The sequence below is a fragment of the Coturnix japonica genome, chromosome 4 (assembly GCF_001577835.2).
Source record: "Coturnix japonica isolate 7356 chromosome 4, Coturnix japonica 2.1, whole genome shotgun sequence".
Classification (NCBI taxonomy): domain Eukaryota; kingdom Metazoa; phylum Chordata; class Aves; order Galliformes; family Phasianidae; genus Coturnix; species Coturnix japonica.
The window spans coordinates 151,667-163,945 of NC_029519.1; the positions used below are offsets into that span (position 1 = coordinate 151,667).

A 12,279-nucleotide genomic window follows, 5' to 3' on the forward strand; every position below is an offset into this window, starting at 1 on the left:
ACTTGAGTCTGAAATGTCTGGAATAGATTGAACATCAGCCACAGAAAAAGTCCCATGTTCAGGGACACATTTAGGTTGTGAGAATTCAGCCCTCTGCTTTCCTCTGATTTCTTAGCCGTGTCTGACAGGAAAAGGGAAAATCAAATGGCTGTTTTTACAACACTTTCCTTTGGCAGATGTGAGGAAGAACAAACTGCTTTGCATTAAGAGTTTGACTATTAAGATTTTAACAAAGGCCACCAACTTACCCAGAGATCCCTCTGAGTTTGTGGAATTTTTGTCTGGTCTTTGAAACAAGGAAGCAATGTCACCTCCAAAAATCTCTGCTGAGTTTTCAATCAGAAACTGTACCAACATGGCTACCTGGTAAAGACAAGGATTTACAAAGTCAGTCTACTGATTATCTAAATGAGATGAATAATGCAATTCAAGTAATTCCCCCAAAGATCCTTTTTATTTCAAAAACATACAATTTCCTATAGAATCTTTTGTTCAAAAAGTTGTTTAGAATGTAGTAATATTTCTATATTAACTACACCTGGGGCAAGGATATGAACTTTGTAAACTGGAGAAGTGAGCCAGACATGGCATATTCTATGATTTTACCTGCTGTCAGTAACACCTCACAAACTACAAGCAAGGACTCCTCCCCTCCACCACATCTATTGCATACTTTGTCACTGCAGGATAGCTTTAGATTCAGATGAAACAGCTCTATCTAACTCCAGCTTCCCCATCTTTCTTCAGTGTGTTTGTCCTGAAAGGAATTTCTGCTGGTAAAGCAATCACAGCTTCCCTTTCTACCCTATGTAATCTGAGTGGCTGAAATGCTCCATCAACTTGAGCATGACTGCACAGGGGAAAGGGTGAAGCCCAGATGCCACTTAGCTGGCAGTGTCACTGATACTACTTTAGTCTACAAAATACAGTTACCATAAAAAATAGTAAAAGTATAGTAAACAATAATGAGACCAAAGCAAAATGTAAGATTACCTTCTTTGTAGACTTGCTCTCCTCCTCAGGCCCTGTGGGACTAGGTAGCCACAGCATATTGGGTGCTATGCAAAGAGCCAGGTTAAACGCATTCATCTGATTCACGACTGAATTCTGCTCAATGTGATGAAGAACTCCAAAGAGGTGTCTGAGTAAGATAAGGTTGGCCTCTGGGAGCTGGTTGACCAAGCTGTTCCAAGAGTGGTAACAGAAAAAACAGCACTGTTCATAAAAATCCATTCTTCAAGTACTGGAGGCTGCTTCCCAAAGCTTCTGCCTGCCCCCTAGTAATAGTAATAATAATAGTCTTGTGCGGGTTGGAAGGGACCTTAGAGATCATCGAGTCCAATCCCCGGGATTCGAGCCTCCTGTGTTGCACCGTGGCATTCCTACCACTGCGCCACCGGGGCACACCCTAAGCTTTTGTAACAAGTTTGAGATATTCTCATCTGATGATGAAGTAAGATACCATCCTTTACAACATGTGTGAGTCACAGTTTCACACTCATATTGCTCAACCACTCTGCTCACAGAGCTTTCAGCAGCCAAGGAACCTATACCCAGAACTTTGCTAAGACCCACAATGTCTTAGCAAAACAAAGACCACCCAAAGAAGGTGCAGGGAACTCCATGCCATCAGTACATGAGACAGTGCCACCACCTGAGTCTCAGCTAGAGTGACAGTGCAAGGAGACCCAGGTCAAATGTCAAGGTTCAAAAACTGAGCTGAACCATTAACTAGAAGAGATTTGGAGTACTGAATGTTCCTCCTGCTGCTGATAGACTATTCTTGCTCAGAGCAGCAGTTTGAAGGCAGTAAAGCTGCTTTCAAAGCTCCAGTAATCATATTGGAAGTGCTATTTCTTCAAACTGCCAGTATGATGATCAGCTTTACTTTGTGCACACAGAAGAAGAGTTACAATAGTTTGAGATTTAACTCCACTAAGGAACCTAAGGTATTTCTAGTGTCTGAATTATTGCAACTTATCCATTTGATTGTTCTTATAATTTGAAATGGTCATCAAAAACCAAATTTATCAAGATATTTTTTTGTGGAATAGAAACGTTACCAAAAGTCCACTGAAAAGAAAATACTTTACTCTGTGACACTGGCAAACAGCAATAGCTCCACTGTGACCTGGAGCAGGGACAGAAATCTCCAAGAAGATCACAGAATCACAGAATCACAGAATTGTAGGGGTTGGAAGGGACCTCTAGAGATCATCGAGTCCAACCCCCCTGCCGAAGCAGGCTCCCTACACCACATCACACAGGTAGGCGTCCAGGCGGGTTTTAAATATCTCCAGAGAAGGAGACTCCACCACCTCCCTGGGCAGCCTGTTCCAGTGCTCCGTCACCCTCACTGTAAAGAAGTTCTCCCGCACATTCGTGCGGAACTTCCTATGCTGTACTTTCATCCCATTACCCCTAGTCCTATCCCCGCGCACTACTGAAAAGAGACCAGCCTCACCACTATGGCTCCCACACCTCAGGTATTTATAAACTTGGATCAAGTCCCCTCTCAGCCTTCTTTTTTCAAGGCTAAACAGACCCAGTTCCCTAAGTCTCTCCTCATAGGGGAGATGCTCCAGGCCCTTCACCATCTTAGTGGCCCTCCGCTGGACTCTTTCCAAGAAATGCCTGTCTTTTTTGTACCGGGGAGCCCAGAACTGGACACAATACTCCAGATGAGGCCTCACCAGGGCAGAGTAGAGGGGGAGGATCACCTCCTTCGACCTGCTGGACACGCTCTTTTTAATACACCCCAGTATGCCATTGGCTTTTTTGGCTACAAGGGCACACTGCTGGCTCATGGTCAATCTGTCGTCCACCAGGATGCCCAGGTCCCTCTCAGCAGAGCTCCTCTCCAGCAGGTCTTCCCCCAGCCTGTACTGGTGCATGCAATTATTTCTACCCAGGTGCAAGATTCTACACTTGCTTTTGTTAAACCTTATCCGGTTTCTTACTGCCCAGCTCTCCAGCCTGTCCAGGTCTCGCTGAATGGCAGCACAGCCTTCAGGCATATCAGCCAATCCTCCCAACTTCGTGTCATCAGCAAACTTGCTGAGGGTGGTCACTATCCTCTCATCAAGGTCGTTGATGAAGATGAGTCTACAACTACAGCCCCATACTCCCAATTCTCCACCAAAATAAGCGTTTATAAAGGATTTTACGAACCTTTTGATAGCTTCAATCTTATGTGCCCGATTTTCTGTATCCACAGCTTCCATCCACATTCCATGCATGTCTGAGGATAGAACACTGTCAGGTATATTTCGGAGAAAATCCTGAATTAAATATATATATGCAGAGCAATCTGGTCAGTTTTAATTTCCTTGTTTTGGTTTCATGATTTATATAGTCAGTGTTCATTTATATTAAGCAGGAGATAAAATGAAACGTGACACAAATACATTTCTCCTTCCCTCTTCATTTTCACCAGGCTGTCCCCAGGGCTCTTCATTTGCAGCATTACTGAACTGTCTATACAGTTGATGTCACAAAAGAGTGGACAGCCAGCCTTTGTGCTTGCCCCCTCACCAGGACAGGGTTGGCCTCTATTATATGAGAGCAAGGACTGCTATTCAAGGCTGTGCACAGTTCTGTTTGAAATATTTCTAATCAGTAAGTACTGCTGTTTTCTGAGAGGAATGTGCAAGAACTTGCATATGTCTTGCATTTTAATGTCTGACAGCCTTTTATATTAGGGCAGCAAAAACAAGGTGTTTTTCAGCACTTAGCTCCCAATTGGTTCTGACCAGTTTTAACAGATCAGTTTAAACCTGACAAGATTTAAACCAGGTTTGACTACCCAAATGCTAGGCTTTTGCCTATTAAAACTTCAGTCATACCCAAGTCTTCATCCTCCACCCAACACAATGTCTCTACTCAGACTTGTTAACAGTAACTTCTTACTTGCCATCTGATTAGAGGGTGAAGGTTAGTGTCTAACCACCTCCTTTGAGTATGGCCTCTCTGTGGGCAGCGCAGAGAAGCTGCAGACAAATGGCGCTTGTCCTCTGACATAGGATTACAGAATGTCTTAGGTTGAAAGGGACCTTCAAGATCATCTAGGTCTCCCTCCACTCTCTTCTGTGTGTCCAGAAAATCCAGAAAAGGACAAAGAGCACTTTTGCTTCTGTCATCAGAGGACTTTGATGCCATGCGTGTGTGTAGCATCTGAATTGCTGGGTTCAGGTTCTGTCACAGTATTTGACGTGAGGTAACTTCTAGATAGAAGCCATGGTTATTTACGAAGTAAATATAACTATATCTGCTGCTGGAGGCTGTTTTGTACAATAAAGGTGCAAAATGAAACATTGGCAATACATACCTGAATATTAAAGTAACCTCCACTAAGACAGATAACTTTGTGCACATAGATGGGTGAAGCCATCAGGTGAGAACGTGCCTTGATAGAAAATATTTTGTTCAACAGCCTCTACAGTGCCCTGCCTTGAATCTCCCCTCTCTTATACATATATCTTGCTTCCTTACTAAAAGAAGGAAGGTACGATTAACTGAGATGGATTAGTTATTTGGTCAAACACACCGTGATGACAGCTGCAGCCACAAAGACTGACTCTCCATCCACCTGGACATCATCCCCAGAGTTCAGCTTCTCCTTCAATTCCTTGCAAGTCTTGGCATTGGCAGAACGTCTGAAAATGCCCCTAGTAGAGGGACCTTCATGATACAGCAGGAACAGCATATCCTAAGAGAAAGCCCAATTCATAAGAGCCAAACACTTCACCCTGTTGTTTACCTTGTATCTCATACATTACAACAAAATTAGTGTAAGAGCTGGTCAGCACTGGAAAGCAGACAGATATACAAGAGACTTGTCATGACTTGACCAGGGACTAGAGTCTATCAGCTAAGTTGCAGGTACATTACGGGTGCTTCTATCCTTTGCCAAATGAGAGACCAATGGACTCCCATAGCAAATGAGATTCAGGCTATATACCAGCACATAGTACACTGACACTGTTCCTTCTTCACTTGTGCTGGTCTAGCTGGAGAAACCTATTGAAACGGGATGGACATCTACACAAGTGGTACAGATTATGCAGGAGAGGAAGTTTTTACCCATGCTACTGAGTTAGAGCTGAATCACGGGCAAATGTCAATCTCCTCAAATCAGTCCTTAAATCAATAAATCTCCTCAAATCAATAAATATTACAAATGACTTTAAATTCTTGGCTAAACATGCTGCATTTATGTCAGTAGCCTAAACTGCTCCTTACCATGATTGGCTTGGGAAGAATCCCGTCAGGACAGACAGAGGACAGAGACATGCCAAAGAGTTTCTGTGGGGTGGTAGGTGACTGCGACAGAGGGCTGTCTGTGGGTGCACTGGTGCTGCGCCGCAGGGCCCAGTCAATCAAGGACTTCTTCCTCTTGGTGTGCTTCTGCACTGACTCTAAAAGAAAACACACATTCATTACACATGTGGCTGTTGTTTCTACAGGTCAGTGACTGACTTGCAGCAGAGGCAGAGATCCCAGCAAATTGAGGACTTTCTACCATCCCATGGATAGTAACTACACAGGTAATGAGGATGATCAGGTGATATACAGCAGTTAAGCCACCTGTTCATCTCTCACTCATCAGCAAAAATCTTGTTCACTCACTGTTCCTCAGGGAACCTTACCATCTATGAAATGCACGTATGGCCTGCAACTGAAAGTTAATGAAGGACTGAATGCCTTCACCTCTTTAGCACCTCTGCTATTGTGTCCTGCAATCAAGTATGAGTGCGACTCAAGGATATGCATACAATGCTAGGAAGAGTTTGGCACTGACATTGAAAACAGCAAAATCTCATTCTGATTGTAAGGCACTCCTGCAGCTCTTACCCCTCCTCAGTGGCACTGGAGCTTGGGGCCTGGGTTTTAGGACAAACTGACATTGTTTCTCTTTTGGGAGTTGCTCAAGAAAGGATGCCTCTGAGCCATCAAGCAGGAGGGTGTGATTGTGGGTTCCTTGGTGCTGGTCAGCAGAGTCCCGGAGACAGTTCAGTGCGATGCTGAATGGATGTTCGTGCCCTGCTGAGCAGAGAGGTTTGTAAAAAGCAAGTAAAATTGCACACGTGTAAGCAACTCCAAATTTGGGCAAGAGGAAGCAGTCACAGCCAATGGCTGCCACTCCAGTTGGGCCTCTAAACAATGCTGCTAGAAACCTCCATTTGAGGACTGAGGAAGCTAGGATGCACTTGTGCATGTGTGATCTTGTTTTAACAAGTTAAAATCAGCAAATTAAACCTGGACAGCCACTGTTCATTAGCAGTTCTCCAGAACATCAGGCAACAAACCACTGAAATAGATTTACAAGCCCCATTACACCACAAACACACTGTAAATATTACTCCATGCTGGAGTTACCCCACTATGACAGTCTAGGTACAAGATATAAGACTTGGAAAATACCAATAAACACCCACAAATAAACAAATTTGCAGGGTAATGAAACCCAAAATAATGGCTTTTAAATGATTATGTGGTCTTTGGAGCTGCATCTCCTTAATAAACCAGCATGCATTTCTTGGATAGCCTCAGGCTGTGTTTATTGGGTTATCACTGAAAATACAGTGTAGCACTGGGATGACTCATTTGGTGCCACTATGCAGTATGCTGCAGGACAGCAGAGGTCAGAGCAACACCGAATAGCTGATACACTTATTAGGGAAGCAAGAAGCAGTTAAAATACATCTAACAGCTTGGGGCAAACTGCAGTATGTCTTCACACTGTAAAATTTGTCTGCTACATATACCTGTGTCATTTTTCACTTGTTTCTATGGTGCTAGAATTTAAACGAGAGCTCATACCAATGAGAGGGTAAGCAGGGTCATCTTTTCCTGAGATCACCCAGAGATGGTGGTCACTTGTTCTACCCTGGTGGTTGAAGAACAGATAAGAGAAAAACATCAGTTGAAGGGGGCCTAAATCAGGGTCCAAGAGGTTGCACTCAACTGAGAAAATAGCAGAGAAAAATGTCTAAAAGGGGCAAGGAGTAGAACAGACATGTATAGATAACTGCTGGACATCCACAATGCTGGGAGGGAAGGCTGCTCTGAGTCATTTTGTATGATGCAGAGTGGAAGAAAAAAAAATTCAGAGGAACATATTGAGAGTCACAGGGATGAAAACCACATAATGGTTTCCTGAGTGTTCACTCAGTAGGCTCTGACTGCAGAAATCTCTTGATGCAGCCAGCAAAGCACTACCAGTCAAGTCACTGTGCTTTTTCAACAGCATTGGTGCACTGGTGTCCCTCACTTTACATGGAGGGCACAGAGTGTGGAACCACTTTGTGCCTCGATAGGGCAATGCTTTCAGTGGGTGGTTCTTATTGTGCCAGCTATTCTCTATCTCCCTTTACCTTGCATGCCACAGCACAGCCATCCTCATATAATGTATTGGGATCAACTGCTCTGCAAGATGAAGAAAGATGAGAAATAATAATCTCTCTCAAGACTGGAATGCTACAGAGCATGGTGAGGCACTTGTCCACACAATTACACATAAGCATGACACGATGGAAGTGATTTTCATACTACAGAACAAGACTTCCCAGGACTATTTTAGCAAAATATTCCACAACCTCCCTGGGTGTGCTACTGGACAATGTAAAAGCTAACAAGCACTAGATCACAGCAATAGGAAAATCTCCTCTGATAACACCACTTATTTGGTTACTATTCCATGGCTCTATTAATAATCCTTTGAGAAGCTAGGGCCAAGCCTAAGCAAGCATGGAAGTCCTGCAGAATCTGAAGGACGTTGTTTCATGAAGTTTGAATTTAATGTAGGAACATATGCGTGTCTGTGCTTCAATAATTTTGCAACCACAGGAACAGACTGCTTCCAGTCCAGTGAGCATCAGTGACTTCATGGTTAATTACAGCAAACGAAGACTTCTCCATGTCTGCACTGTCCCAAAATCTGAATGCAGACAGTTTCCCTAGCCAGAATCAGGCAGAGTCCCTGCAAGTCACCTACAGGAAATCCAAGCTGGACAAGCGTCTTCTTTATCACACTCTCTGCAGTTTCCACATTGGACACCTTGACTGTGGTGGTCTAGAAATGAAAACAGAGAAAACGTAGGAAACCATCAAGAAGGTATAAAATCAGTTATATTTCCTGTAGCCTGAAAATTTAGCAAAAAAGCCATCATTTATCTGTCTATTGCTTGTCTTTACTAAATATTTATAGAAGACCCATGCTAATGTGAACTAGAATCATTGTTGAAGATGTTATATTATGAAAACTGTTCTCAGCTACTTATTTATCACTGATTTATTATAACATCCAAAGGTTTCATCCAATAAAAAGCCACAGGAAGTGGGGTGGTGTTCAGATACTGTATTTGATCATATTGGCACTTCACTGAAAGCAGTACCATTGTCACTGCAAAGGGTAAACATGGCACAGTGCTAATAAACCAAGGGTGCCTGCAGCTCTCCTCTGAGGAGAGAGTTGCCAGAAGGTATAAGTGACCGACCAAGCTTGGCATGAAGTATAGAAATACACTATTAAAAGACTAGAATACATTACAGCAAATTAATTCAGGAGAACAAGCCAGTGACTCTTTCAGGATCAATATCCTCCATTTACCACACTGAAAATAAGAATTACTGGTCACTCTGGCACAAAATATCAGCAATTATCAAGTGAAGCAAAATGAAAACAGAACAGATGCCATAGGCAAAAAATAACATAAGATTTACTTTTTTTTTTTTTTTTTTTTGAATGGACTTCCAGCAGGAAGTATGCAGCCGAACAGATGGGCACCCTCTAAACCTCCTGAGCTGAGACTTCAATTTTAAACAAGGATAGCAGTAGCAGCAACACAGCCCTGCCTTTCCTCCACTATTCCATGGATCTCCATGCAGCATTGGTTTGATGTCAAGAGGTTAGTTTTACTTACAGAAGAACAGTTGTCAGCATCCAGCATGAAGATCTGAAGGGTTAGGTTCTTCAGACATTCATTCTGTTTCATTTCACTGATATGCCTGAAAGTCAAAAGAAAAGGAAGAGCCCTAAGGTTTGGATGCAAGAAGTCCAAAGGACCAGCTCCTTGGCACTAGATTAATTTCAACAGTAATAACAACAGAGTAGTCATGCACTCTTACTGACTTCTTCATCTTTCTCTGAGGCCCTAGACAACAAAATTCTACATGGCAGTACTGCAATACACATAGGTACATCTAGTACAATGATGGAAGACCCCTACGATCATTACTGATTTCCACAAAATCAGGAGGTAACATCTCCTCCTCTCTATACCTGGTTATTAATGGAAACAACATACAAAAACACATTAAAAAAGAACTAACTGGAACCTCTAGATGCCTTGACATACAGTTTTAAAATCTAATAAAAAAACACCCAGAGAATCAATGCTGCTTGTGACATTTCCACCATGATTAACAAAGTCAAGCCCCACCTCCAAAGGAATAAAGATGCTCCAACAACAACATATTCTAACACAGTTCAGCTTTTCTATCAACATCAGTTTTGCTTTAACACTGGAATTCTACATTCAGGTTTCAAAGGCAGACATTTCAAGTAGTAGCTACACTCTTACTGTGAAGAAAATCAGAGGGTAGTTTGATATCATAACAGATTTTCTCTGAGGACTGTAGAGGAATCACCCAGATAAAGAATGAGAGGAGAGTCACTTACCACAGCAATGCAGACAGCCATTGTTCCTTCACCTCAGCTGAGCTGAAGATAAAAAAAGGGAGGCAGACCATCAAACAGGTGCTGAGTAGGTAACAGACTTTGGAGACCTTACCCAGTTTCACCTATATAGAGCTGTAAGTTGAAGTCCCTTCCTGCAAAGTCTTGGAACAAAAGCACAGTCCTTTCCTGCTTCTGTCCTATTTCAGACAGCCAACAACAATGACAAAAAGATCCCAAGAACAAACTGGTCTATATTTCCTGCCCAGGGCTGAATGTGTTCAGATCAGTAACAAATATCTTCCTACGAGGCTGGAGTGAACTCATCTTGTGGGCTTTTATTATTTTTTCAGAGATCTTTAATTACTATTTTCTTTCTACTATTACTTCCCTCCCAATGTCTGCTGTTCCTACAAGGTTCTATTGTCAATGTGGGCTGTCCATGTGTTGTGGTTTTGTGATTTCTGTTGTTGGTATTCCACATCAGAACTTCATGCAGAACAGTGGCAGTTAATGAGTTCATTTTCTGGTTCTGTGTTACCGCTGTTTTGGGCTGTGTCCCTTGTCACAGACTTACATCTAGGGATAACCCTATGACACCAGGTCTCAGTAGCATGAAGGAAACTTAACTGGTCTTGAGTTTGGACTAAAAGACAAATGACTGTTTGCATGTCAAAGCATGAGTCCTAAGGCCAGGAATCCATCACCTGGGAGACACCATCCTGACCCTTGGACATGATGATGTAGTAAGTGCAAAACTAGGGTACATTCCTAATTTCTTTTTTCACTAGAACAACTGACTCAAGAAAGAAAAAGCATCAGGCTAGATCAGCTCTTTCTAGCAAGTCAAGAGAACTCCTGTAGTCAGAATGACCCTTGAAGACTGCTGGCCTCTCTGCTTCACAAAAGAGAGTGATGCAGAGAAGCCTGAACTAGCAGCAAACAGAGCTCAGTGTGGATATACCAGTTCTAGACTCAATTTTGCCAGGTTAGACTGAGCTCAGGCTAATAAAAAAGATCACCTGCCTTTTGGCAAGCCTTATGATCTCAGGTGCCTTTGAGATGTCATCTGGACATGATCTGGCTGTGTTCCAGCCTGTTCTGCACTAGTGGTAAAGGAATTTAATCCTGGCAAGAGGCAATCTAGAATTTTTCAGTCATGTAACTAAACTGTCCTTTGTAACGAGAAAAAATCTTAAACTAGGACTAATCTCCAGAAATGACTTCTGGTAGGTACTGAAATAAACTTGCTTGTGTGGTACACCAGGATATTCTGCAGTGGCGCCAGTCCTTGTTATAACAAAAATTCCAAGGCTTGGTTGTCTACGAGAAAAGGCTCTCAGAGATCAGCCTGCAGACACTTTCTTAAGACAGTTGTCTTCCAGTATTTAAGCTACTACCACACTGCTGAATATGAACACATCGCTTTTTGGAAGGATTTTTTTTTGTGGTAGAGTTCAGGGCTCTGTGCTCTCAGACATTGTTTCACTTAATACATGGAAAACTTGGGCAGCTGCCTGGTTGAAAAGAGAGGCCTGATGGAATACCTGAATGTGACAACATAGTTGATGGTAGGCCAGCCGATAACAAATGAATACTCAGGACTCATCTTTTTCTCAGTTACTTCACTGAGACAGTTGCTGGTCCACACTTCACTCAGATGCACTTGCTTTTTAAACTTCAGGCTGGAGGAAGACCTGTAATTCAAATGATTGATTTCTTAGGTCATATTCTAATACCTGGACACCCAGTGTTTGGTCATGCCACCTCACAGCCTGCAGCAACATTAACAACCCTCCAAAACCAAGTGTCTATGTGGGTATGAGGAGGCACTGTAAGAAAGTTTTGCAGGTGGATTTTGTGGTTGGAGACTCCAGTGCAACAGCTATGGTTTGGGGCAATATGATTCAATAAAGCTACAGGCAGGTGATGATTTGATCTAATTATCATCTATATTGTCTTTCTGATGATTGAAGTCACCTAAACTCTTCATATATACATTATATAAACTGTGACAGAAACAGCAAGATAAAGAATCAATTTTCTTTTCTTACTGCCTCCTTCCCTCAAGCAATTTCTCCAAGAAATCCCAGGAGGAAAATAGCATGAACAATTAGACAGTCTTCTTCAGGAAAAGAGTGAAACAGTAATACTAGGAGGAATTCCTCAATGTGAAAGGAGGGGATGCAACATTTTAGAACCATATTTGTAAAGAAGAGTTATTTTGATGCCTACTCCAAAAATAGCGCAGAGCTTAGCTTCAGCAGCACGCACTGAGCAAGTGCAAATTCCTCTTACTTGGACTTGGCAATGATCAGCCTATCACTGAACAAGATCAAATGTCTCTCCTGAGTCTGCAAGCCCACGGTTAGCTGTACTCGCTCATCCAGGACGAAAGTGGAATCTGAGTTGCTAAAGATCCCACTCGGCAGCCCATTGTCTGAATGGGAAGAAGAGAGTGTAGTTTCCCTGGAGAAGGAAAAAAAAAAACCAATTAAAAATCATACGACTTTATCAGCAGCTTTTCTTGCAGGGTTTTGTGATTGAACTGGTGACTATTTAGAAACAAACTGTTAGCCCAGCGCTTCTCCCATCTCTGC

The 12,279-nt window shown here is 42.6% G+C and overlaps 1 protein-coding gene across 5 annotated transcripts in view; it reads right to left on the minus strand.

The window, feature by feature from the left end:
* LOC107312593 (rho GTPase-activating protein 20-like) overlaps nt 1-12,279 on the minus strand; it is a 32,932-nt gene that overhangs the window by 3,749 nt on the left and 16,904 nt on the right. The window contains exons 3-14 of one of the 5 annotated variants that reach the window (XM_015860161.2): nt 11,978-12,148; nt 11,227-11,376; nt 9,683-9,724; nt 8,925-9,009; nt 7,997-8,074; nt 6,823-6,889; nt 5,854-6,045; nt 5,242-5,417; nt 4,547-4,708; nt 3,172-3,281; nt 994-1,183; nt 249-363 (exon numbers count right to left, since the gene is read on the minus strand). In XM_015860161.2, the coding sequence (XP_015715647.1) occupies nt 249-363; nt 994-1,183; nt 3,172-3,281; nt 4,547-4,708; nt 5,242-5,417; nt 5,854-6,045; nt 6,823-6,889; nt 7,997-8,074; nt 8,925-9,009; nt 9,683-9,724; nt 11,227-11,376; nt 11,978-12,148 (1,538 nt within the window). Of the gene's footprint in view, nt 1-248; nt 364-993; nt 1,184-3,171; nt 3,282-4,546; nt 4,709-5,241; nt 5,418-5,853; nt 6,046-6,822; nt 6,890-7,996; nt 8,075-8,924; nt 9,010-9,682; nt 9,725-11,226; nt 11,377-11,914; nt 12,149-12,279 lie in introns of those variants that run through there. The other 4 variants (XM_015860166.2, XM_015860162.2, XM_015860164.2 and 1 more) reach the window with 4 other exon arrangements.